We start from the raw sequence: 27,955 nt of genomic DNA, 5'->3' as shown, positions 1-27,955 counted from the left end.
CCAGGCTCGTCCAATAGCCCCCTACGCTCCGCACCACCAGGGGGCGCGCGGGGGCGCCCAGCGGCTGCGAAGCGCAGGGAGCTCGCGGCCACCCGGGGCGACAATCGTTACTTGGCAACGGGAAGCGGCCGGAGTCACCGGGAGGCGCGAAGGGAGCCGGGTGCGCGGCGGCCGGGATGGGCCCCTGCGGCGGACACAGTGAGTCACGCACGGGCGGCCGCGCGCGGCGTCCCGCGGGCTCTGAGGCGGGCCCCAGCGCGCAGCGCGGTCCTGGGCCGCGGGACAGCCGGCACCTCCACGACACTAGGGTCCAGCCTGCGGTGCCGGGACGTGCAGGGGGCGGCCCTGCGGGCTGCGCAGCGAGCAGCCGGGGGACAGTTTGTCGTTACTGGTGGTGCCCGTTTTATGTTGCAGGGGAGGCGGCGCAGCTGCTGGGGGCGAGATGAAGCTGAACAGCGAGGCGCTGCCCCGGAGGCGCAGCTCCGAGACTGTCCTGCAGACCATCTCCAGGACCTTCCGCGACTCCGAGCTGAACAAGCAGCTAGGGGCGGAGATAGGTAAAGACCCGCACCCCCCATTCGTGCTGGGAGCTGCTCCTCCAGCCAGTGCCCCTCGGGCGCTCCTAGCCCAGCAGATGCCCAGGCGCCACTCAGTCGTAGCGTGTTTACCAGGGTCCATCCAGAGTGGTCACAGCTGGGCAGGAGGGTCTGGGAGACAGGACTCCTGGAGTCTGATCCTCAGTCTCCCAGTGACTTGCTGGTGGATCTTACCCAAGTTCTACACTACAGCTCTATATTGGGATAACTATGTCACTCAGGAGCATGAAAAATCTACCCCATAGCAACATAGTTATACCGACCTTCCTCCTCCCTCCCTTGTAGACAGCACTGTGGTAACAGAACAGCTTCTCCGGTGGACATAGCTAGGCCTCATGCGGCTTGTTGGCTTAAATTAGGTCAACCTACAGCTAACCCAGTAATTAAATTGGCTGTTCATGTCTGTTCTCCTGCCAGTGGAGCGCATCCTCACCTGGAGTGCTTGCACCGACTTAAATGGGACATTGTGGGGGGCTGACATCCTGAGCTGTCACCCATGCGCAGAGTTGACTGCCGGAGCCCCGCCACCCTGGGCTGATTGCTGAAGCTGACGGCCCTGGAGTGGTGGGGCTCCAATGGAAGTGGCGTAGCTAGCATAGGATATTTGGAAGGTCCCCAACTTCGGGTGGGCGGGCAATGATGGGGGAGAGGAGGCAGGAAGGATCGGGGGCCTGCCTCCACTCTTCTCTCCAGTCCAGCTGGCCTTGTGTGGGGTGATGGATGCTCTGGTCGGGTCCCCCACACGTACCTAGCTCTGGGTGGAGACGCTGCTCTCCAGTGCACACAGCTTCCAGCACCAGTCCCCGTCACACCACCCCACGCCAGGCCTGGCTCCCTGAGGCAGCAGGCCTACATTTTTTGATGATTGCCACTGCTGGGGAGGCCAGCCGGCCAGCCTCCTTCAGCTGCGGCATGTGCACTGTGGTTGTCAGGCACTCCTCTGCTGTGCCGCTGCTGTTCTCCTGCCTCCATTCAGGCCGGAGATGTGTGCGGCGTCCTCCAGGTCTGGGTGGGGTTAGTGCTGGGGCCGGAGCAAAGCTAGGGCTGGGGGGTGGGCCTGGATGCTAAGCGGGTGGGCCGAAGCCCACCTGTAGCTACACTCCTGTCCAGCGGTCAGCCCCAAGGCAGGCTGTTAAAGGCAGGGACTGGTAATGTAAGCAATACAGTGTCTACAGACACTGCATTGACTTAACTACATCCTCCTAAGTGCTACTCCTCTTGCAGAGGTGGAGTTATTAGGCTGGTGTAGTGGGCAACTTACATCGGCGGGAGCAACATTGTAGTATAGTCGCTTACAGAATTAGGTCAGCGTAAGCTGCCTTACCTTGACCTAACTCGGTAGGGTAGACCAGGGTGATGTCTATGCTACCGCGGTAAGTCGACCTACGCTACGCAACTCCAGCTACGTGAATAACGTAGCTGGAGTTGACGTACCTTAGGTTGAGTTACCACAGGGTCTACACCATGGGCGGGGGTCGATAGGAGAAAATCTCCCGTCAACTTATCTTACTCTTCCCGTCGGGGGTAGAGTACGGGGTTGACTGGAGAGCGGTCTGCAGTCAATTTGGCGGGTATTTACTAGACCTGCTAAATTGACTGCCGGTGGATCGATCTCATAGCGTCGATCCTGGCTGTAGTGTAGACCTGCCCCAGGTTTTGGATTAACTACACTGATGGGAGATGCTTTCCCGTTGGTGTAGTAGTGTCTTCACTAAAGCGTGGAGCGGCTCAGATACATTGGTAATTTCACCTTGATTTCATCACCTACAGTGTTGAGGAACATGAGACTTTATTGTCCACAGAGATTAATGTTGACCAGATTAATGTTGACTGAAGTGAAACAGAAATCAGAGGTAATATTCACGAAAGCACAAAGTCACTCTCTATATAGTACAGTGGTCTCCAACCTTTTTACGCCCACAATCACTTTTTTAATTTAAGGGCAACCCAGGATCTGCCCCTTCCCCGAGGCTCCGCCCCACTCACTCCATCCCCCCCTTCTCTCCATCGCTTGCTCTCCCCCATCTTCACTCACTTCACCAGGCTGGGGGAGGGATTTGTGAGGGGGTGCAGGCTCTGGGCTGGGGCCAAGGGGTTCGCAGTGTAGGCTGAGCCTGGGGCAGGGTGTTTGGGTGCAGGAGGAGTTGAGGGGTGCAAATTCTGGGAGGGTGTTTGGGAGCAGGAGGGGCTTCTGGGCTGAGGCAGAGTGTTGGGGTGCAGGAGGGGGTATGGGGTTCTGGCTCTGGGAGTGGGGTCAGGGCTGGGGCGCGGCCTCCTGCCAGGTGGCACTTACCGCGGGTGGCTCCCAGGCGGGCGACACAGCGAGGCTAAGGCAGGCTTCCTGCCTACCCTGGCCCCATGCCGCTCCCGGAAGGGGCCAACATGCTTCTGCAGTCCCTGGGAAGGGGTTGGGGGGCAGGTGACTCTGCATGCTGCCCCTCTCTGCAGCCACTGCCCCAAAGCTCCCATTGGCCACAGTTCCCCATTCGTGGCCAATGGGAGCTGCAGGGGCAGTGCTTGCAGAGAGGGGCAACATGCAGAGCCACGTGCCCCCCGACCTCCCTCCCAGGAGCCGCAGAGGTGTGTTGACCCCTTCTAGGAGCAGCATGGAGCTGCGACAGGCAGGGAGCCTGCCTTAGCAGCAGCCCCGCTGCACTGCCGTAGATTGCGATCAACTGGGAGAGTCCCCAGGATCGGCCAGTTGATTGCAATCGACGGGTTGGTGACAGCTGATATAGTACGTACAAATACGTGACATTAAAGGAACATTATGTAGGTTGCAAAGTCAAATGCTCAAAAGTTAGGAAATGCCAGTTTATGGTTGCCTGCATAACCTTTCTTGTATTCCTTGTGGGTCTATTCCAGTGGTGGGCAACCTGCAGCCCACGGGCCATATACGGCCTGCCAGCAGATTACCCTGACGGGCCGTGTGCAGGCTGCAGGTTGCCCACCATTGGTCTATTCCATGCACTCAATGAGGTGGGGTCCTCTGGAAAAAATATTGTGCAATTACATAATTAACTACTGTCGCTTAATTCATACACTCAAGGGAAAAATTACATGACGACTATTTCCTAACTTGGCAACATAAATAATGTTCTTTTTAAAGAGAGTTTTTTAATGTAATTTCTTAGTTTTTTGTTAATTTTTATCTTTTTCCTTTTTAAAAATCTGCAAAATTTACTGGTTTTTTTACCTCAAGTCCTCAATCTGGAGTGGAGAGGATCAGCCTTCGTTCGAAAAAAAAAAAAAAAAAGTGTAGACCTCATGATTGCAGGGAAAAGCATGGTCACTTGAACTGAGTATTGCCTTAAGGATCAGAACCAATACATCAAATAAAAAGAACACAAAGTATTGCTTTTTAAAGTCTCATGATTTTTAAGCAAATCTCATAAATTTAACCAGGCCCAACAGTTCTTTAAGACTTTTAGTTTGGCAATATTGGGGTGAGTTTGTTCCCCTTTTTACTTTAAATGCTTGCAGAAAATATGAGGGTTCTGGAAGTAGACAAATGGGGCATAATATTCAAGGGGAATGGAGCCATTTTTTCGTTGTCTGATCTTCCTATTTCTTTTTTTCCCCCTCGCTTTTCCTGCTTCAGTTTGATGTGGTCCCTCTTCTTCCCATTTTTAAGCACATTAACTTAGCTCTTCTTTTTCCCTTTGCTAGTTGGATTGTTCTTGCTGCCTCTCATTCTTTGTTCCCCTCCTGTTCTCTGATTCAAGTGATTCTTCCATTCTCTATTAAGTCAGAAAGAGATTTCACCATTATAATTAGTAAAGTGAAATGTAATTGATTAAAAGTTCAGCTTGTTCACAAAATGTTACTGTCACCAGAAAAATATCTTACTCAGCTGGAAAAAAAATCCTAAAAGCCACTAATAAGAGTATTGTGACAGAGATTTTATTAATAAAAATAATTTTTAGCACTTATATAGCTCCTTTCACCTGACAAATTCAAAATGCTTTTTAAGTACAGTCTCAAAATAACTCTGGTGTTATCATCACTCCCATATTAGACATAGACTTCACAGAAATGAAGTGACTTACCCAAGGTCTTAACAAACAGCATAAATATAACTCTGTCATACCACTGAGGCCACTGAATAATCCACTTCCAAGGGAGAAGACTCCTTGTGTCCTGCAAGCCATTAATGCACTGGAAGAAGATAGTCCTGGCTTTGCTAAACAAGCAGAGAAGATTTTCCAGGAGTCTAAATATAGGCAACAGCAAGCAATGTGGAAGAAAGAAAGAATCAGCATATAGCAAGTCAGTGGTGAACCTGGGGAGACTTGGGGTCAAATTTTTAAAAGCAGCTAAGTAACTTAATTGCCAAAGGATCAGATTTTCAAAGGTATTTAGGCTCATGAAGCTACAGATAGGCACCTAGCAGGATTTTCAAAAGTGCCCAAGCAGGTGGACACCTAATTCCTGTTGATTTAAATAGGACTTAAGTGCGTAACTTGCTAGACCCTCAAAAGCCCACTAGGTTCATATCTGTATGTTTAAGCACATAAATACCTTTAAAAATCTGGCCCTTGAGTCACATTTTCAAAGTGACTTTGGCTCAGATCCTCAATGATATTTAGGCATTGCAACACTTAGCCCCCTGTGCAGCCTGTGTCCCAGTGGAATTTTTAGCCTTGGGCTAGGCACGCCATAAAATATATTGAGAGAGTAAGTCCCCTAAGGAAGTGATTTTCAAAAGCCAGCCAGCTGAGTAGGGAGTCACATAAGCTAGCCAGGAGAGAAATGCTGAGAAGGGGGCATAGGCACGTATGGAGCTGATCTGGTGCACCTGGCTGGTGGGCCAGAGATAGGCACTTCCCTCTGTTTGGGTTACCCGGCTGCAGACTTTCTCCTGGAGTTAAGTGCCTAAATCAGGTCAGCCACTTAGGTATCCCATGCCCTAGCATATGAAACAATGTCTCTCCTTCCTCTTCTCTTTCTCAGTCTCTGTTAGGCCCTGCTCCTGCAAGTCATTGTAAGTAGGTGGACTGTTGTGCCTGTATGGAGCCCCATGCACCAGATTGCAAGGTCGGGGCTTAAAGTGATATTCCCTGATTTGGTTGCCAGTTTTGAAGGAGTTTTTGTCATTTTTAAGTCCATTGATATCTTCTGTTGTTTTGCTTAGATCTTAAGCTGTTCTAAACATTAGCAATTCATGTTTCCAGTGTGGATAATCTTTCTTTAAGGGAACTTGTTATTTGTATTCTGTTTTTTCCACCAACTGAGATCAGATTTTCATCGTACAAATACATATAGCATTTGTATGGTATGGTAAACTGTTTCATAAAAGTTTAATTATCTTTATTGTAGATTTTTTCCTCCAGTGTAAAACATTGATCTGTTTTAGCTGAGTCTATGGAGCATACAACAAAAAGGGAACATCTTAATTATGTCTGTCAGGGTAAAAAAAGAGAACGATTACAACTTTAGTGTGATAGTGTACTTACAATATTATTCTGTTTGTTGTGATTAGACAAATATATATCTGTTTTTAGCAGGGAACTATAGCCATACCGCTTTGTTTGCAAGGGCAGAGGAGCTGTTGGCGAAGAGGATCATAGATGGAGATCCTCTGGCATATTTTCTACAAGGGCAGCTGTACTTTGAAGAGGTTGTACTTTAATATTTACTTTTTAGAACATTTTATAAAACTGACACTTTTCAGTACAATTTCCACATGGAAAAAGAGGTAACACTAGAAAATGTTACAAAAGAAGATACATACAAAGTGAAATAAGTAAAAACTAAAACATCTGAATCAAACAAGAAGTCTGGAGCAACTGTGGGAAGCATGATTCCCTGAGAAAGAATGAGACGCAGAGGTGGGGAGGGAGAAGGATAAAGTTACAGATACAGTATTATTTCAGATATTCTCAAATTTGAGAAATTGGGTTCAGTGCTTTCTGACTGTACTCATTGCCAGAAGTTCTGCTGACTACATAGAGAGCAAAATTATTGGGGCCAGTCCTGTTCTCACTGAAGTGAGTGGCAAAACACTTATTGACATCAGTGGGAGTAAGATTGGGACCATCTAGTGGAGGATCAGACTGTTCCTTGGCTAACTGGAACTTAGATATCCATGTTGTGTATTGAAGTGTAGTCCTAACCAGAACTTCATATCTAGACACATAATACATCTTTGAGGTAGTCTCTGCATAATGTCATTGACTGCTACGGCACCACGTGCCGCTGCAAAATTCAGAAATCTCTTTTAAAGCTATGCCTGTTGAGAGCCATGCAAGTGCTGTCTTGTAACACTCAGTGTTCAGTGTAAGGTTATATAAACGGATATGGCTCTGCATTCGCCTCAGTTCCTCTCTTTCTATGGTCAATCGAAGAGCGGAGGATGGTTTCTGTCTCTGTACCTACAGCCTCCTTCCAACCAGGGGTGGGATTATAAAGGGACTTAGGTGTTGCAATGTTGAGCATCTTGGCACCTAGAAAAATCACAGGAGCAACATTGTGATTTAAAAAGCCAAGTTAGGTGCCTAAGCTCCCTATACAATGAAGGGAGAAGAAATGATCACCTTAGAATGCAATTCACAAAAAACAGCATGCTAGGTGGGAAGCCGCCTAAGCTAAGCAATGGGAGATGCCAATGAGAGGAGTGTGTGCTTAGTCCCCCTCTTGAAAAGAGGCACCCAAGACCAGGATATAAGGAAGCACCTATCTCTGCTTAGCAGTCCATGAATAGAAACCAGCTACTGGAGTCAAGCAGCTTAGGCGCCTAAGGTGTTTCTTGTGGGAATGAGTTAGGGACCTGCCTCACTTCACACAAAATAGTTGGAGGAAGAGGAGCTGGTTTCCACCTTATAACTTTTAGTCCAATGCTTAGGGCACTACCTGGGATGTGGGAGGCTCAGGTTCAATTCCCCCCTCTGCTGGGGAGAGGGTTTTTTTGAGGATTTGATCAGGGGTCTCCCACTTCTCAAGAGAGTGTTTTAACCACTGAGCTATGGGATATTCTGATTGGGGGAGGGTCAGTTCTCTCCATCCCAACTGCTATTGTTAGACTGGATAAATAATCAGAGATTGGACCCTGGGTCTCCCAGGTGGGTGCCTTGACCACTGGCCCCCTCTCTCCTCTCCTCCCCCCCCTCCCCCCAGCTCTACTATGGATAAATACTTAAGTAGTCATTGGGCCAGACAGAGAGAATGATTGTAGTCTGGTGTAGGGCACACACCTGGGAGATGGGAGACCCTGCTCCAATAACACTTTCATTATTCACAGTGCAGCCGCATCCACAGGAGAGACTGAGCAAGCCCCATATCTCAGCGGTCAGAGCACTTGCCTGAGAGGTGGGAAACCCCTGTTCAAATCCTTTCTTCCCCTCTGGCAGAGAGGGGGGAAAATTGAACCTGGGTCTCCCACATTCCAGGTGACTGCTCTAACCACTCCTCTAAAAGTTATAACATGGGCACCGCTATCGTTGTCTCCTCTGGCCAGCTTTGAACGGGACCTGGTCTGGTAGGTGACCTCAGCATGCCTACTGAATTGCACCCCTCATGCAACTTAAGTGGCCAAATGCCTCTCTTCCCCCAATTTGTGAATCGCTCTGTGACTTTGGTGACAGATAGGTGTCCAGCTGCCTGGAGTGAGGCTGTAGCATGCATCCACAGAGGCAGAAACTTAGGTGCCTATGGAACTTGTGCCCTGAAAACATAGGCAGCAATTGAGCTTAGGCACCAGGACTGGCTCTAGGAACCAGCAAAGCAAGCACATGGGTGGGGTGGCACCTTTCTAGGGGCGGCATTCCAGCCATCCTTTTTTTCGGGGAAGCTGTGCTCTTGAAGCTGCGCCACTTAGACGGGGCGAGGGCGCTGTGCCCCCGGTCGCAGCAGGAAGGGGAAGCCCCAGCCCCGGGATGCTGAGCTGCCAGGGCCCAGCCGTTACCTGGGGAGGAGAGGGCGAGTCCTGCTGGGGCTGCGCTGCCTCATCTGTGCCCTGGCTGCTGCGCTGCCATGTGCCACCCCTTATATCGGGGCTTCTCTGCGCGGCCGGGCAGGGGAGGGGGTAAAGCCCCTGCAGGCGCTGGGAGAAGGTGCCATCACTCCCTCTGCTTCCAGCGCTGCCTGCAAGCCCCAGCCCCACCTGAGCTTGGGGCGGCAAAAAAACCAAGAGCCAGCCCTGTTAGGTACCTACAGGGTTTAACAGGAGTTTTGTGGATCATAGTGAAGCTGAAACTAGGACCTAGGCACCTAAGTCTGGGGTTTAGGCACCTTAGTACCTTTGTGAATCTGGGCCTAGATCTTTTACCTAAACCCTTGTAGGTACATGGGCGGAAAGTGAACCCCCCCCCTTTGGGGAGGCTAGCCCACCGGCCCAACCCCTTGTGCCCGAGGCCCCGCTCTCCCACACACCAGAGCCTCGAGACCCCCACCTACCCACAGCTAGAACAGCCCCAAGCCTCCCTCCCCCCACGTAGCTGGAGGAGCCCCAGACCACCTGCCCCAGCAGCACCGGCCAGCCCCCAAAGTGCTGGCCCGAGCTGTCAGCCTCCCCAGCACCAGGCCGGCCCCAGCACCAGGCCAAGCCGCCAGCACTGCTCTGGCACCAGCGCCAGGCCGAGTCGCCAGCCCCAGCGCCAGGCTGGCCCCAGTGCCACTGTGGGCCACCAGCGGGCCCGAGCTCCAGGCTGCCGACTGGAGCTGCGTGAGCCCCTGCCAGCTTCGGGGTCAAGAGGGACGGAGGGTGGGTCCACTGCCTGGGTCAGAGGAGGCTTAGCCTGCCCTTGCCTTTGATACCCACCATCTGCATGTAGGTTGTTGGGGTTTATAGTGTAGTTTAATATAGTAAAGGTTTTAAAAAGAGTTTTTTAAATCTATACAGTTTTGTCTGTTGTTGCACAGTTTTGCCATTGATCCGGCTCATTGAACCTAAAAAAGTGTGGTTTAAGAGGCTTGCATCTTGCAGCCCTAGTTTTTCTGATGCATATGCCATGCATATGGTAGGTGTAAAAGGCTATTGCTATTTCCTGCTAGATTTTGTTTATTTTTAAAAGGGGTATTATCACTTAGGATGGCTGCTTTGAGACATCTCCCAAGGGACCTTATTTAGGCTAATGATAATAACTAATAGTTAATTAGGACGGAATTAGCCAAAGGCATTGAGCCAGCTGAAGGCTCTTTAACCACATGTTAAGTAGTTGTTAAACCACATGTTAAACAGCTGTTAAATTCTAAACGCTTGTGGCCAAATAAATTAAAAAAAAAAATAAAAAGGTACTTGTAGCTCACGAAAGCTCATGCTCAAATAAATGGGTTCGTCTCTAAGGTGCCACGAGTACTCCTTTTCTTTTTGCGAATACAGACTAACACGGCTGCTACTCTGAAACCTAACAGTAACTATCGTTTTTATTCAGTGTAGTATTTTATTTCACTGTCTTTTCCATTTTCTTTTAAATTACAAAAATTGGCACCTTTAAATCAGGCTATCAGAGTCCTCAATTAACAGGATTCTACTGTCATTGTTTTACTAAGTATTTAAAAACAGTTTTCTTCCTGAGTTACTGAAGTAGCAAATATTGTAAAGGTTGCTTCTTGAACTCTTACGAAAGCTACGAACAGATTTCTGTCTCTTTACTGATGAAGGTGTGTTTTTAATGTTGGATAAGTAACATACATTAGCTATCCTGCTGTGAAAATATAGTGGAGTTCTGGAACTTTAGTTTTACTGGAGGCAAATAGGGGAGGTCAGCAACAGGCATGAGAAGTGTGTATGGTGAGGAACTCACTTAGCTACCTCTCAGTAAATGGTAAACATTACAAGTACCTTTTCTCCACTTAGTTATCTCACTGTAGAATCCTACCACTCATTTATCATCTTTCTGTAAAACAAAAACAAAAAAAAACCCTCACACATTTGTGGCAGTGAAGTCTTGGTGTGAAATCAGTGTTGTGGGTCCCAATTTAGCAAAGCATTTAACCATTTTTAGCTCTGTTTAGCAAAGCACATAAACAGCTGCTTAACTTTGAACACGTGCTTAGGTCCCACTGAAATCAATGATTTAAAAATTAATGTGATTTAAGCACATGCTTACAATTAAGTATATGTTTATGTGCTTTGTGGAATAAGGATAGACAGTTAAATTGGGAGATTAATTAGGAAGAAATAAGGGTATCAGAAAATATCTACATATTTTTCCTGTTTCTGCTGTGGCGCTAGCTCCTTGGATTACATATAGTGGCATCTTGAGGGTGACATGCAGTGTGGTAAACGGATACATGTCCTATGCTAAGTTTTGTGTGTATACACACCCACATACAACACCACCACTTGATTGGAAGTCCTAAGTGTTTCCATCTGATTCAGTATTTTCTGAAGTTGACCTTACCTGTCCCAATTGATAACAGTGTATTCAGATTTCAGAGTAGCAGCCGTGTTAGTCTGTATCCGCAAAAGGAAGAGGAGGACTTGTGGCACCTTAGAGACTAACAAATTTATTTGAGCATAAGCTTTCATGGGCTACATGAAAGCTTATCCTCAAATAAATTTGTTAGTCTCTAAGGTGCCACTGTATTCAGAGTGACTTTTTTTAAACCGTATAAAAATATTTTTGTTCCTAATGCTCTATGATTTTTCTCATGTTCACTGAGCAAATACTCTCGTTTAAAAATAAATTATACTGAAGAGTTAATTTGTTATATACACTATAATGTACTACTTGATTGCTCATTGTCTTATTCAGGGATGGTATGAAGAAGCACTTACACAATTTGAAAAAATTAAGGAGATGGATTTTCAAGCTCTGTATCAGCTGGGTGTAATGTATTATGATGGATTGGGGACCAAAGAAGACCCAGTAAGTTTTTCTTATGCAGGAGTGTGTTTGTAAGAGAATTTAGCACATGAGAAATGTGCCAGTTTGAGAACTCTGGGAGTCCTCCATTAAACCACAGCACGGGTTCAGGTTGAGGGGCAGTGATGCATAAATTCCCATACACTGTCCTGCCAGTATGCCTCAACCATTTCCTGGAGGCACCAACTTTGGGGTAAAAGAGTAGCTCAGTCTTCTTCTCTAGTCAGTGCATAGCTTCTTTTATGAAACTAATAAGTGTGCCAGTTGTGGAGATACAATTTTATAATATGGATTGTGACCACCAAATTCATTTCAGAGGCATGAAACACCATAAGAGAGCAGTAACTTTTGCATTTGAATTGGTAACTTAGATATGAAAAGCTCCATTATCCTGTTACCAGTCTCGTAAGCCATCCAGCCCCACAAGTATCTTCTTAATTATATTAAAATGGCATTGTTGATGCAGATTCCCATACTGGGTGCTGATCTTTATATAAATTCTTAGCTTGATTAGATATACTATAGGTACAGAATTGATTGTTTAATATTACAGCAAACAGATGTAGCGGCCATTACAGGTTATTTAAGAGTGTAACATTCTTGGCTGGCAAAAGATGGACTAAAACCTCTGATGCCTAGAAAGTGCAACATAGGTGGGGCCTACCACATCTAGCCAAGGAATTCAGGACAGTGACCATAATAACATAAAATCAGCCATACTGGGTCAGACCAAAGGTCTGTCTAGCCCAGTATCCTGTCTTCCCACAGTGGTGAACACCAGGTGCCCCAGAGGGAATGAACAGAACAGGTAATCGTCAAGTGATCCATCCCCTGTCACCCATTCCTAGCTTCTGGCAAACAGAGGCCAGGGACACCATCCCTGCCCATCGTGGCTTATAGCCATTGATGGACCTATCCTCCATGAATTTATCTAGTTCTTTTTTGAACCCTGTTATAGTCTTGGCCTTCACAACATCCTCTGGCAAAGAGTTCTACAGGTTGACTGTGCGTTGTGTGAAGAAATACTTCCTTTTGTTTGTTTTAAACCTGCTGCCTATTAATTTTATTTGGTGAGCCCTAGCTCTTATGTTATTAGAGGGAGTAAATAACACTTTATTTACTTTCTCCACACCAGTCATGATTTTATAGACTTCTATCATATCCTCCCTTTGTCATTTCTTCTCCAAGCTGAAAAGTCCCATCTTATTAATCTCTCCTCATATGGAAACCGTTCTATACCCCAATCATTTTTGTTGCCCTTTTCAGAACCTTTTCCAATTCCAATATATCTTTTTTGAGATGCAGTGACCACATCTGCACGCAGCATTCAAGATGTAGGCATACCATGTCTTCTTATCTATCCCTTCCTTAATGATTCCCAACATTCTGTTAGCTTTTTTGACTGTCACTGCACATTGAGTGGATGTTTGCAGAGAACTATCCACAGTGACTCCAAGATCTTTTTCTTGAGAGGTAACAGCTAATTTAGACCCCAGCATTTTATATGTATAGTTGGGATTATGTTTTCCAATGTGCATTACTTAGTATTTATCAACACTGAATTTCATCTGCCATTTTATTGCCCAGTCACCCAGTTTTGTGAGATCCCTTCTCTTTGGAGTCTGCTTTGGACTTAACTAACTTGAGTAGTTTTGTATCATTTGCAAATGTTGCCACCTCACTCTTTACCCCTTTTTCAAGCTTATGAGTCAGTACAGACCCCTGGGGGACACCACTATTTACCTCTCTCCATTCTGAAAACTGACCATTTATTCCTACCCTTTATTTTCTATCTTTTAACCAGTTACCGATGCACGAGAGCACCTTCCCTCTTATCCCAGGAGAGTGTAGTGTTGTTTGCTACAAAACTTGGCACAACAGAGTAAATCCAGTTTTGTTCAGTACTCCCATTTTATAAGGAATGGCTTTAATTTAATAAAATAATTGTAGTATTGTTAAACTTTTTGAGCTACCTGTTGTAGGTAGCAAACTGATTTTGAATGATGGTCCGCAGTTGGTACAATGAAAGCCAGAGCAAGAAATTATGATGTCATCCTTATCAAACTGACATCCTACACAATATCAGTTTTTAGACAAGTAGTTCCACTTTTTCACAAAAATAGAGCATAATGAAAACTAGTTTTTGCTTTTTTTTAGAAATGAAAATATTTAAAATGTAAGAATTTTAAAATATAAGAACACTACCTTACCTGAGCACATCCAAACTTTTTAACACTGAGAGAGTTTTAGAACTGAAAAGTTTTGTGTGTAATATGTAACCTACTTTACCTGGAATTTTAATTTTTGTCCTTTTTACCTTCTGCAATTATGATTAAAATCTGTTTCTCTCAAAGGAAAAAGGAGTGGAGTACATGCAAATAATTATCAACTCTAACTCCCCTAAAGCAAGACATTTAAAATATGCTGCTGCATACAATCTTGGCAGATCTTATTTTGAAGGATGTGGTGTTAAGCATTCAGATAAAGAGGCTGAAAGGTAATTTAATCTAATAATTTATCTCCATTATTTATAAAATACCCTGTTGTAATGTTACTTATATTTCCTCCCTATTCTTTAGGCTGTGGCTTATTGCTGCAGACCATGGGAATCCAAAGGCAAGTGTAAAGGCTCAAAGTACCCTGGGAATGTTTTATTCTACATCAAATTCAAAAGATCTGAAAAAGGTAATGCCGATTTCTGCCTTTTCCATATCATGATGCAATGCCCAGATTCATTTTGGATCTGTGAAGCGTTCCAGAAAGAGACTTTTGTAGCTTATTTATAACAACATATGCCCTATTACTTCTAGACTTTTTCATCCATTTAGACCCAAACTGGCATATATACAGAAAGAAAATTTCTTATTTTAATCCTTTGACATTGGTAGTCAGGCTTTTGTAATGAAACAATTAGCAGGAGGTGGGAGCATCAAATCTGAAACTCAAGAATCAGCATTATGATTTGGGATTAAGATTTATAGTTCTCGGTATGTTTAAGAAATAACCAGCAGGAGTGGCGGGGCACAGGACTGCATGAGTAAAGGAAATAAATGTAAGTATTGGAGTGGCTCTGCATTATTTACTGTGCAGACACTTCTCTCTGGCTGCTAGATAAAAGAGCTTTAAAGAAAACAGACAGTATGCAAGACACTTAGATTATAGTCTAGATTAGGGAATGTCTATTTTTACCAGAAGCAAAGGATTATGTAAGTATTTCAAAAATGACAAGAACATTGTAATATCAAAATAACAAAATATATTGGAAGGACAGAACAGGTCATGCAGGGGGGGAGTGGCACTATATGTGAAAGAAAATATAGAATCAGATGAAATAAAAATCTTAAATGAATCCACATATTCCATAGAATCTCTGTGGATAGTAATTCCATGCTCTGATAAGAATATAACAGTAGGGATCTATTATCGACCTGACCAGGATAGTGATAGTGATGATGAAATGCTCAGAGATTAGAGAGGCTATCAAAATAAAAAACTCAATAATAGTAGGGGATTTCAATTATCCCCATATTGACTGGGTACATGTCACCTCAGGACAAAATGCAGAGACAAAATTTCTCGATACTTTAAATGACTGCTTCTTGGAGCAGCTGGTACAGGAATCCACAAGGGGAGAGGCAACTCTCGATCTAGTCCTGAGTGGAGTGCAGGATCTGGTCCAAGAGGTAACTATAACAGGACTGCTTGGAAATAGTGACCATAATATAACAACATTTAACATTCCTGTGGTGGGAAGAACATCTCAACTGTGGCATTTACGTTCAGAAAGGGGAACTATGCAAAATGAGGAGGTTAGTTAAACAGAACTTAAAAGGTACACTGACTAGAGTGAAATCCCTGCAAGCTGCATGGACACTTTTCAAAGACACCATAATAGAGGCTCAACTTAAATGTATACCCCGAATTAAAAAACACCGTCAAAGAACTAAAAAAGAGCCACTGTAGCTTAACAGCCATGTAAAAAAAGCAGTGAGAGATAAAAAGGCATCTTTTAAAAAGTGGAATTCAAATCCTAGTGAGGTAAATAGAAAGGAGCATAAACACCGCCAAATTAAATGTAGAAATGTAATTTAAAAAAGCCAAGAAAGAGTTTGAAGAACAGCTAGCCAAAAATTCAAAAGGTAATAAAAAAATATGTTTTAAGTACATCAGAAGCAGGAAGCCTGCTAAACAACCAGTGGGGCCCCTGGACAATCGAGGTGCAAAAGGAGCACTTAAAGATGATAAAGTCATCGCAGAGAAACTAAATTATTTCTTTGCTTCAGTCTTCACGTCTGAGGATGTTAGGGAGATTCCCAAACCTGAGCCATCTTTTGTAGGTGACAAATCTGAGGAATTGTCTCAGATTGAAGTGTCACTAGAGGAGGTTTTGGAATTAATTGAGAAACTTAACAATAACAAGTCACCGGGACCAGATGGCATTCACCTAAGAGTTCTGAAAGAACTCTAATGTGAAATTGCGGAACTATTAACTATGGTTTGGAACCTGTCCTTTAAATCAGCTGCTGTACCCAATGACTGGAAGATAGCTAATGTAACGCCAATATTTAAGAAGGGCTCTGGAGGTGATCCTGGCAATTACAGACCGGTAAGTCTAATGTCAGTACCAGGCAAATTAGTTGAAACAATAATAAAGAATAAAATTGTCAGACACATAGAAGAACATAAATTGTTGCGCAAAAGTCAACATGGTTTCTGTAAAGGGAGATCATGTCTTACTAAACTATTAGAGTTCTTTGAGGGGGTCAACAAACATGTGGACAAGGGGATCAGTGGACATAGTGTACTTAGATTTCCAGAACGCCTTTGACAAGGTCCCTCACCAAAGGCTCTTACATAAATTAAGTTGTCATGGGATAAGAGGGAAGATCCTTTCATGGATTGAGAACCGGTTAAAAGACAGGGAACAAAGGGTAGGAATAAATGGTAAATTTTCAGAATGGAGAGAGGTACCTAGTGGTGTTCCCCAAGGGTCAGTCTTAGAACCAATCCCATTCAACTTATTCATAAATGATCTGGAGAAAGGGGTAAACAGTGAGGCGGCAAAGTTTGTAGATGATACTAAACTGCTTAAGATAGTTAAGACAAAAGCAGACTGTGAAGAACTTCAAAAAGATCTCACAAAACTAAGTGATTGCGCAACAAAATGGCAAATGAAATTTAATGCAGATAAATGTAAAATAATGCACATTGGAAAAAATAACCTTAACTATACATACAATATGATGGGGCTAATTTAGCTACAACTAATCAGGAGAAAGATCTTGGAGTCATCGTGTATAGTTCTCTGAAGACATCCATGCAGTGTGCAGCGGCAATCAAAAAAGCAAACGGGATGTTAGGAATCATTAAAAAAGGGATAGCAAATAAGATTGAGACTGTCTTATTGCCCTTATATAAATCCATGGTACACCCACATCTTGAATACTGCGTACAGATGTGGTCCCCTCATCTCAAAAAAAGATATACTGGCATTAGAAAAGGTTCAGAAAAGGGCAACTAAAATGATTAGGGGTTTGGAATGGGTCCCATATGAGGAGAGATTAAAGAGGCTAGGACTTTTCAGCTTGGAAAAGAGGAGACTAAGGGGGGAGATATGATAGAGGTATATAAAATCATGAGTGGTGTGGAGAAAGTGAATAAGGAAAAGTTATTTACTTGTTCCCATAATATAAGAACTAGGGGCCACCAAATAAAATTAATGGGTAGCAGGTTTAAAACAAATAAAAGGAAGTTCTTCACTCAGCACTCAAGTCAACCTATGGAACTCCTTGCCTGAGGAGGTTGTGAAGGCTAGGACTATAATAGGGTTTAAAAGAGAACTGGATAAATTCATGGAGGTTAAGTCCATTAATGGCTATTAGCCGGGATGGGTAAGGAATGGTGTTCCTAGCCTCTGTTTGTCAGAGGGTGGAGATGGATGGCAGGAGAGAGATCACTAGATCATTACCTGTTAGATTCATTCCCTCTGGGGCACCTGGTATTGGCCACTGTCAGTAGACAGGATACTGGGCTGGATGGACCTTTGGTCTGACCAAGTATGGCCATTCTTATGTTCTTATTGTGCCTGTTCTGTAGGCATTTTTCTGGCATTCTGAAGCTTGTGGCAATGGAAGTCTGGAATCACAGGGTGTAGTTGGTGTTATGTATCTCTATGGACAAGGCATACATCAAAATACAATGGCTGCTTTGGAGTGCCTGAAGGAAGCAGCAGAACGTGGAAATGTCTATGCTCAAGGCCATCTTGTTGAATATTACTACAAAAGAAAATTTTACACAAAAGCTGCTGCATTTGCCAGAAGGTGAATTAATTTTAGTTAACTTTATTAGAATTCTTGACATAAGATCATAGAAGTTAAAGATAAAAATAATTTTTAGATCAAGTTCAAATTCATGTCAATCAAGCATGTATTCCCCTACCAGAGATGTATCAGATTTAACTACCATACTTAATCTTTAAAAAGTGAATGACAGAACTTAAACAACATTAAGACTCTAATCATTACGAAGCCTTCCATTATTCAGTTCAACTCTGTCATCCTTGATCAGAGGGAAGCAGAAATAATCACTGGAGAAGAAATAGAGATTGAAATATTAAAAGAAGCATACATTGAAAAGTATTACCATTTCTCCAAGTTCATTTGCATACATTTTAACTCAGGTACATAAAGGATGGGACAGGAGCCTATACCCTGTGTCTGACCCCCTAGAAAATAATGTAAAGGATATAGGATGTAATGTAAAAAACATCCAGTCTCTATCAACTCTGTATCTTGTCTCAGTGCTGCCAAAGCTTCATCCAGTGGATGAGCAGAACAACAAAGAAGACAGGCCTGTCTCTGTGATTTGATCGGTCATTTCTCGTAGCCTGCAGCCATCCTCCATGTTTACCAAAATACACATGACATGCCTGGAAGTGGCTTCATATATAGAGACAGACAAATAAATGACTTGAATGAAACAACCCCTGCTACCCCCGCAAAATTCAAAGTGAACTTTCTTTTGAGTTTCTGAAGTGTTTGGATAAGGGTTTGACTCTAGTTTCCATCCAGAAAAAGAGAAGTGCTGCTCTCGACTTCAAGTTTCCAACTGGCCAAAAAACTGTCAGAATATTAAAATGGCCCTCCTCTCCCTAACAGAGTTCCAACCACTGCCCAGGTAGCTGTCCATGTACTTGTCAACAGCGTGTGGATCCCAACATTTCAGAGATTTGTTCTGGGAACAGGGAAAGATGACCCCCCCCCCCCATGGCCTTCTGGTCTTCCTCAGTCAGGTTTCTTTAGGGGTGGCTAGGTTATCCATAGCCACCATTCTGCTATTTTACTGGCCAGTCGATGTATTCCACTTCCCTTCAATCTCTTCACTCAAATTTTTTTTTGCAGGCAGCATTTTACTGTCTCCTTTTCCCCAGGAGTAGGTCATCTAAGAGTTACTGTGGATCCCACTGCTGATCCATCTGGCATTTCTAAGGTTTCAAGTGGTAGTACTTTACAGTACACTATTATAATGTGTTCTCAATTCAGAAATATTGCTTGCTTCTCTATGTAAACAGGATAAGGTGCAATCAAATAATTTGCCCTGCCATGATGGTTTAGGTTCAATAATACATTCTGATCTTTTTATGGTTGAGCTGAAGGCCAAGTTGACTGATTTCTGTTTTGTTTACACAGTGGGTAAAATCCAGAACACACTGGAGAGGAGAATTCTCACACTATGAGAAGAGAATAAATTGTTGGCCTCAGTTTTACAATTTCTCCATAATCAAATGTCCCATTATAAACCCCCCAAATAGAATGTTCGCTAGCAAAGCCTTACATTACAGATTTAACCTCAGATCATTAAGTTTCTAAAGAAAAAAGAGACAGGCAAAGTGACTCTACAAGCTATATGCAAAACTCATCCTTCTGCTGTAAAGTATCTAAGGAACGAAGAACAAAGGGATGCTGCCAAGGAAAATTACATAGAACTAGGAGTGGCAGGATTTGGATTTCAGGTTCAAGTTCTGACAGTCCAGAAATTGAGCTGTTTATCCAAACAACGTTCTATTTTTATTCACCACTGAACCCACAAAAATCATGCTGGTCCTCCGCCTAGGTTCCCATTCTTTCACATGCAGTGTAGATAGAACGGTAGCCATCTATGGCCATACCAATCAGGTGGAGTTTGTCCTTTAACCACTGTGGTCCAGCAGGCTATTCTGACAACGAAAGGGTGCACCTTGTTAGCTGTAGTCATCTTTCCACAAAGAAGCCCTAATAGGTTATAGCCATAAATAAGTTCTGAAGGAAAATGTACTGTCATTATGCTCAAAGCAATCCCATCTCATTGGCACTGTAGATGTTCTTGGGCCAGAAGTCTGCCAGCAGTGCAAGTGGCTGTCACGTCAGGCATCAGTATCTTCTTTGCTCCTGTCCCTGTCCCTTCCCATGTACCTTCTGTACACCAATTTGCTGCACTATATAAAACAGATACACTACTTTTATAACCTCCAAGTCAGTATGCCCCAATTGCCATGCAAATCTTGGACATTTATTTAATAAGATCATGACAAATTTCCCCTTTACAGTCTTATATATACATCAATATAAAAGAGAGCTCTGTGTTATCCACTTATTTGTAGTCACATCTCAGGGTAAGTCTACACTACACTGCTACTTTGGCACAGCTGCACTGACACAGCTGCGTTACTGTAGCACGTCTGGTGAAGACATGCTATGCCAACAGGAGAGCGCTCTCCCATTGGCATAATTACTCCACCTCCGTGAGAGCATCTCCTGCCAACATAGCTCTGGTGTGGACAGTGCAAAACTTGAATCACTTGTGGGGTGGAGGGGGGACTTTTTAGCACCCCGGAGCGATGTAAGTTATATTGACTTGGGCTGTAGCATAGACCTGCCGTCAGGCTCATGCCTTATGTTTGGAGTTGGGGTTGGCCACGTGGATATTGTAGCCTTGAAGAATTGCTTTCCTATTCTGTATAGCTTTCTTTAAGCTGTGCTCATCACCATGGTATCTCCTTTAACAAAACGCTCAGTAAACTGCGCCAATCACTAAGTCCTTTGTCTATGCATGCTGATTAACGTTTCTTCACTGGGTATTATTTGCATTGGTATTCTATTATATTTTGAAAGGAAGGGCAAAAGATACATTCCTTTGTTTTGCTTATCAGAGGACATTAAATATAAGCCGCAAGAGTCAGATCATTGCTTGATACAAGTTTAATTTTCAATGAGTTGCCATATCTCCTTGTTTTAGCTGACATTTGGTAAAGGTGATCATATTAGGTGGAAGAAAATTACTGCAGACGCATGCAAGCGATTTAGCAAGCAATGATTTGTTGAGGCTTAAACAGAATCAGATTCACTGATAATGATTCATATGGTATGTCTATAGGCTTAATTTAAGTGCATTTTTATAGTTTAAAATAAAACTGAATAAGCTTCTCCATTTTCTACCAAGGCTGGAATTCAGGATTTTGTATTTTCCCTGCAACAGTCCGACACTGCTAATATCTCACAGTGTAGGAAAAAGCAGAATCCTTGCTAGGTAGATGGAAGTAGTGCTCATTTTTTTTTATATTTTAAGTGGTAAATGTATTTAAAAAGACACAAATGAAAAAAAATCACATCTCCATCTGAAAATTTTAGGCCTAATATTTTACATGTAACCCCTAGTTTACTATAATGCTTTCTTCATTTTAGTTGATTTTACTTTATGTATTTAACAGCTCTTTGCAAGTGGTCACTTGCACTTCCTGACATATGTATTAGCATGACATCACTCTCATACATTGTTTGGGGACCTTATGTGCAGGCTCTTCCCCAGACCCTTCAAGACGGTGTTTACCAGTAACAGCAAAGCTGATATCGAGAAGGCAGCAGGCAGATATATGCACTGACATGATTTAAATATATATATTTCAGGCACTACTATTTAAGAAGTGCTGTATCAAATTTGAGGCTTTAAAAAAGTCAATTTAAAGAAAACTCAAAATCCCTTTGAGTGTACTAGCAAACCATGACTAACTGAACTCCAGTTTGTTAAAGGTTAGTAATGTCTGTTGGGGAACTCCAGAAGGTGGTGGTCTTAAGTATCCAAAGTCCTCTTTACCTGAAGCTTTTAGAGGTTCCCCATGATCTTTAGATAACAGGGTATTGGTAAATCAACATTAATGATTTGGAATGATACTTTTTTTTAAAACTGTAAAGCTTAGCCATCCACTCAAGTTTTACTTTAATTTCCACTAAACTGGTAACAGTCTGGTAGAAACAAATAATTTGTGTGAAACACTTTTGTTATAATTAGTGCAGTTGTAGTGAAAATGACCAAAGTGATCGTGTATTTGCTCACTAATTCTTACATGAACCAAGTTACTCAAAATAGGAGAATCATGTTCACTGCTCAAAGTCTGTATGTACATTTAAAACCTGTTTTGCTAGAGAGGCTGTAAGTTCACACCATTATCAACAGAATTCCCAACTTAACTGAAGTTGGGCACAAAGCGCATGCTTTGACGCTATCTCTTTATGGTTCATATAGCTGATTTCTATCAAAGCTTGAAATGCTCACCTCTAACCTTATATTGTAAATTTTACAACAGGATTGCAGAAAACGATAACATTGATATGTTAGCAAAGATAACCGATTGCCTTCCTGTATACATAGCCAAAGGGGTTGCTATGGCTACTTTCTACTTTGCTAGATGTCTCCAGCTTGGCTTAGGCATACAACAAGATAAAGCTGCAGCTAATAATTATTATTCTAGGGTAAGCGTGGGGAGGCCCTACAAATTAACTTATGTAGTATAAGATCAGTGATATTTTGAATTTAAGTTCTTAAACTTGCTGTATGGTTTCATTAAAGGCTCCAACCACATTTACTATCTACACTTATTTAAAAAAAATACTGAAGTAAATCCTCTCACACTATTCAAAACAGCCTCGCAAGGTTCTACTCCCCTAAGGCAAGTGACATATTTTGACAGGCAAGTAAAATTTCATATTCTAATCACCACAACAAAGGCAGGTGAGTAGGGCCTGTGCCTGGGCTGGTAATCTTTCACGACAATTTTCCCAAGGTGGTTAAAGTGATAAATCGCACACTGATTTCGTGACTACATTGTTTATACTTGCCTCTTAAACTCAAAAGCAGAACTTATTTCTTTGCTTATTTGCAAACCTTGATGCCTTTAAAAATGCCAATTAAAAAAATTAATCGTGCTTAATCGCACTGTTAAACAATAATAGAATACCATTTATTTAAATATTTTGGATGTTTTCTACATTTTCAAATATATTGATTTCAATTACAACACAGAATACAATGTGTACAGTGCTCACTTTATTTTTTTTATTACAAGTATTTGCACTGTAAATAAAATAAAATAGTATTTTTCAGTTCACCTAATACAAGTACTGTTGTGCAATCTCTATCATGAAAGTTGAACTTACAAATGTAGAGGAGTCTGGTGGCACCTTAAAGACTAACAGATTTATTTGAGCATAAGCTTTTGTGGGTAAAAAACCCACTTCTTTGCAACTGAAGAAGTGGGTTTTTTACCCACAAAAGCTTATGCCCAAATAAATCTGTTAGTCCACCGGACTCCACATTGTTTTTGTGGATACAGACTAACACGGCTACCTCTTTGATACTTTACAAATGTAGAATTATGTACCAAAAAAACTGCATTCAAAAATAAAACGAAGTAAAATTTTAGAGCCTGCAAGTCCACTCAGTCCTACTTCTTCTGCCAATCGCTCAGATAAATAAGTTTGTTTACATTTGCAGGAGATAATACTGCCCGCTTCTTGTTTACAATGTTATATGAAATTGAGAACAGGTGTGGCACTGTGGTAGCCAGTGTCACAAGATATTTACATGCCAGATGCACTAAACATTCATATGTTCCTCCATGCTTCAGTCATCATTCCAGGGGACATGCGTCCATGCTGATGATGGGTTCTGCTCAATAGCAATCTAAAGCAGTGCAGACCCGACGCATGTTTATTTTCATTATCTGAGTCATGCCACCGGCAGAAGGTTGATTTTCAGTTGTTTGGGTTCTGTCTTTTCCGAATCTGAGTGTTGCTCTTTTTAAGATTTCTGAAAGCATGCTCCCTATCTCGTCCCTCTCAGATTTTGGAAGGCACTTCAGATTCTTAAACCTTGGGTCAAATGCTGTAGCTATTTTTATAAATCTCACATTGGTACCCTCTTTGTGTTTTGTCAAATCTGCTGTGAAAGTGTTCTTAAAACCAACATGTGCTGGGTCATCATCCGACTCTGCTATAACGTGAAATATATGCAGAATGCAGGTAAAACAGAGCAGGGGACGTACAATTCTCCCCCCAGCGAGTACAGTCACAAATTTAATTGACGCATTATTTTTTAAATGAGCATCATCAGCATGGAAGCATGTCCTCTGGAATGGTGGCTGAAGCATAAAGGGGCATACAAATGTTTAGCATATTTGGCATGTAAATACCTTGCAACGCCAGCTACAAAAGTGCCATGTGAATGCCTGTTCTCACTTTCAGGTGATATTGTAAATAAGAAGCAGGCAGCGGTATCTCCTGTCAATGTAAACAAACTTGTTTGTCTTAACATTAGGCAGAATAAGAAGTAGGACTGAGTGGACTTGTAGGCGCTAAAGTTTTAGACTGTTTTGTTTTTGAGTGCAATTACATTACCAAAAAAAATCTGCATTTGTAAATTGCACTTTCACATCAAAGAGATTGCACTATGGTACTTGTATGAGGTGAACTGAAAAATACTATTTCTTCTGTTTATCATTTTTACAGTGCAGATATTTATAATAAAAAACATACACTTTGATTTCAATTATAACACAGAATACAATATATAAGAAAATGTAGAAAAACATCCAAAATATTTAATAAATTTCAGTTAGTATTGTTTAACAGTGCAATTAAAACGGCGATTAATCACGATTAATTGTTTTGAGTTAATTGCATGAGTTAACTGCAATTAATCGACAGCCCTAGTTTAAATCCCAGTATTCTCTATTGATACTTGAGAAGATCATGACGAATTTTTTCTTTACTTATCTGTGCGGTCACTGATATAAGCTCAGTTCTGGGGCTAGTGTTGATTAGCCAAGTGTTGCTACACAGAGAGCACATTATAGGTCCCAAATAAAACAAATGTCCCTTTTAAAAAAATTGTGTGAAGAACATCACACAATCCATTGGTTTACAATCTGATTGCATTAGAGAGCAAAATCAAATTTCAGGCCAAGAATAGGACTAGTGTCCGGTTTTGTAAAACCCATGTAAGTGGGAACTATGCAGGAGTTAAATTACTAACAAAATGAACATCAAGTGTGGCTCCTTACTCAGATGATCCCATTGAATTCAATGGGATTGCAGAAAAGACAGTAATACTCTTTCAATTATTTTCTTCTGTGAAAAGCAGCTACACTTAAAAAAAAAAACAGAAGTTTTTAAAAAATGTAGTGAAAAATGCTGGACAAACAGTTTTAAAGCGTGGTCACTATCTTTCCATAGAATAGGTACATCAGGGCAGGATCAGTGCAAGGTTTCTCACATTGACCCTCATTGTTTCACACCTGTTCTAGAGTGACCACTTCAAGTGGAAAAAGTATTTCAGTCTCCTTGCATACTCAGTCCATTCCATCTCTGTTCAGATTGCCAACAAGGGTGCCAAATGAAAAGGTGGGCATCCATTCCCTCACCTCATTTCATATTAAAGAGCCACCAGGTAGTAACAACTTCAGTCATTAGTGGTCTACAGCAGATTTGAGTCAGTAACCTGGAAGTGAAAGGCCCTGTATCCTAATGGCAGTTTTTTGCTGCATGTATTCCCCTGGGGACAGTGATCAGTATCATTTGTTTCTTTTAGCTTTGTGGTTGGAAGCCATTTTGTAATTTAATTGTATAGTTACTCCCATTTAAAGTGAAACATATCAAAACCCAATTTGCCTGTTTTACCATATGTGTTTAACATAGAGATAAACCAGGTTCACATTTGGCCCACTAAATTTTGCAGAGGAGAGAAGAGAGGTACCACAGAGGTTATATGAACAGATCATAGTGCTGAGGGGAAAATTAACTGGATTCAGGAAACCTCCACCTGGCAAGCCGATTGACTTCTATGGCTTAGGTGTCAGCAGAAGCCATACCAAAAGTTGTTTGGGAAGTAGCTTTTGCCCAAGTTCTTGAAACAATCCTCAACTTGAGTGCACTGGTTACATATAGCATACCAGTTTTGTTCTCTTAAGTAGAGTTAGAAAAAGGGATGTAAAGGTTAAAGTTTGCTTTAGTGTATTTAGTAAACTGATTCTCAAACAATTTTGATAATACTTAGAATTTATATAGTCTGTTACATTTTCAATGGACTGTACAAACGAAATTAGATTCCAGTTTTGGCTGTAAAATATAACTCACTGTTCTGTTTGTTTTCAAAGGCATGCCTCCTGGATCCTGATGTAGCTTCTGACCTTGAATTGGCAGCTAATCATGGGAGAATTTAGAACATTTTACATTTAGGCAAATCCCAGCCACTTCCAATGCTGTATAATATGTTTCACGTAGTAGGCCATGTTTATCCTTAGCAGCTAGGTAGATAACCACCTATTTCTTTGTTTTTCAGCTTTCTATAAATCATGAAATTATGCAGTTTTTGTTGATTAGAACAAACATCATTTTGCTGACAGTAATTTTTTGTTCACAACCCTTACTTTACTTACACATTGTAGAGACAGATTATCTTCCTTTTTTCATTATACAGAAGGTTTAATCATCATGAACTGGGCACTTTACTGACATAATCCATCTGCGTTTCTTACTTTGACTCTGCTCTAGATGGTATTCAAATCAAGCTAAAATCAACTTGTTAAAAGAAATCATTGTTAATGTCAATTTCCTTTACTTACAAATATTAAAGATCTGCAGAGTCAGCAAAATCATAAGATTTCTGAAATACTTGTGCTTAAAAATAGTGTCCTCTTTTCATATACATTCTATTTACAAGTCATATCATACATTTAAATGAAATATTCTGTACTGGGGTAATAATTGAAGCTGTGTGCTTCCTTTACATATAAATCTTTTTCCTGTATCTTTGCCCTTTCACATATCTCTGAAATGCAACAACTTTCTCAAAGATTGCACTGTTAGATGGTAGCAGTATAGGGTTGGAAACTTGCATGGATGGTAGATACTTAGTTTACACTGTAGATCATACCAACTTCCAATATTGGGATATACTGTTCATAGAAACTAATTACAGAAAAAAAAATCTACACCTACACTAGTGAAATGTTAGTGTATATATCTCTAGACCATGACTATCCTTCTTAATCCTTATCCATATAGGACTTTTAGCTATTCCTACTAATACAAACTGACATCTCAACAGGCCCAAAAAGTAGCCATAGGCTACATCATTCAGCAGCAGTATTATACTGAATCTTGTAATGTAAGATACTTTCTCGCCAGTGAGACTCACCGATTGCTATATTATAGTTACATATTTTCAAGTCTTTATTGATATAGCTTTCCATCTCCAATAGAATTTAGGTTGCTTCTTAAACTGTGCTATGGAATAGAAAATCTAAGGCTGTATTGTCAGAGAAATCTTGATGTTGCAATAAACTTCACAGTAATATATGGTGTTTGATTTCAGAACTTAATTGTACTCAGTCTAAATTGTAAGCTAGTTGCTGTTTGTTCAGCTATACCAAAGGAAGGACAAGAGACACCTGATATGGATTTAATCAGGCCGCAACTTCATTATTAGATGTCTTGGACTACCCAGCAGATAAAAGTGTACAGTGCAGGTAAACCCGGTTTGTTTTTTAATTACCTGGGTGGGGGGCTTCCACCAGCTCCCCATCTTTTTCCATCCAGGTCCCTCCAGCAAATCCATCGCCGGGACCTTACCATTACCCCCCCCTTGTAGGAGGGGTAAGGTGAGTTATAAGAAAGGCGGATTGGCTCCCTACTATTCCAACCATAGGAGCCCCAAACCCCACACCGTTCCATTCCTTTAACCAGCACCCCATTTTTAAGTCCTTTACCAGGCCATTGATCTGGTCACTGGATGCCTTCCCTATGGAGTACCTACACTGGACATCTGCCACAAGGAGGTGCCAGCAATTAGCTTGGCTGCCTTCCCCGCCACATCTAGTCGGGGTCCCAGACATCTTCCAATGGCCTTTGTATAGCAGCCCAAATTACCCCCCAAGTTTGATAGGTGAACTCCCCTTCCCCCCCAATGAACTCAGTTGCCCTTTGCACTACACAAGGATCGTCAAGACTCCCGCAGCTGGATTGCCAATGCCATGTACTATAACACCCCTCCCTTCCTGATGGGCCCTATAGGTGACTAGCCTCCTAGATCCTCATGTGCCACAGTTCCATAGCACCAGCATCATCTACTTGAGTTAGTCGCTAGCTCCTGGTGCAGGCTCCTGCACACTGCTGAACTGCAAATGAGACAGGACATCCGCTATGCCATCATCCAACCGCGGGCATGTGCTTGGAAGGAAAA

General features: G+C 42.3%; 1 protein-coding gene across 3 annotated transcripts; it reads left to right on the top strand.

Annotated features, from left to right (window-relative positions):
• LRP2BP (LRP2 binding protein) lies at positions 1 to 27,029 on the top strand. Of its 3 annotated transcripts, XM_084627450.1 has the most exons (9): positions 1 to 198; positions 415 to 557; positions 6,101 to 6,216; positions 11,294 to 11,407; positions 13,759 to 13,901; positions 13,984 to 14,089; positions 17,501 to 17,724; positions 22,023 to 22,188; positions 25,869 to 27,029. In XM_084627450.1, the coding sequence occupies exons 2-9, from the start codon at positions 443 to 445 to the stop codon at positions 25,932 to 25,934; spliced, it is 1,050 nt and encodes a 349-aa protein (XP_084483576.1). In that variant the 5' UTR covers positions 1 to 198; positions 415 to 442; the 3' UTR covers positions 25,935 to 27,029. The 3 variants fall into 3 exon arrangements, with proteins under 3 accessions (XP_084483576.1, XP_084483575.1, XP_084483574.1); XM_084627449.1 differs by lacking the exon at positions 22,023 to 22,188 and having other exon boundaries at positions 6,104 to 6,216; XM_084627448.1 differs by lacking the exon at positions 22,023 to 22,188.
• The last annotated feature ends 926 nt before the right edge of the window (positions 27,030 to 27,955 follow it).

This window comes from Lepidochelys olivacea (genome assembly GCF_965140295.1).
Source record: "Lepidochelys olivacea isolate rLepOli2 genome assembly, chromosome: 4".
Classification (NCBI taxonomy): Eukaryota; Metazoa; Chordata; order Testudines; family Cheloniidae; genus Lepidochelys; species Lepidochelys olivacea.
This window is presented reverse-complemented; position numbering and strand designations above follow the sequence as displayed.

Bases quoted from the DNA above. Each gene is read 5' to 3' on its own strand.
- LRP2BP (XM_084627450.1), top strand. From the start codon at position 443: ATGAAGCTGAACAGCGAGGCGCTGCCCCGGAGGCGCAGCTCCGAGACT. The intron at 11,408-13,758 runs GTAAGTTTTTCT...TTTCTCTCAAAG, and splicing joins TGGGGACCAAAGAAGACCCA to GAAAAAGGAGTGGAGTACAT. The intron at 17,725-22,022 runs GTGAATTAATTT...ATTTTACAACAG, and splicing joins GCTGCTGCATTTGCCAGAAG to GATTGCAGAAAACGATAACA.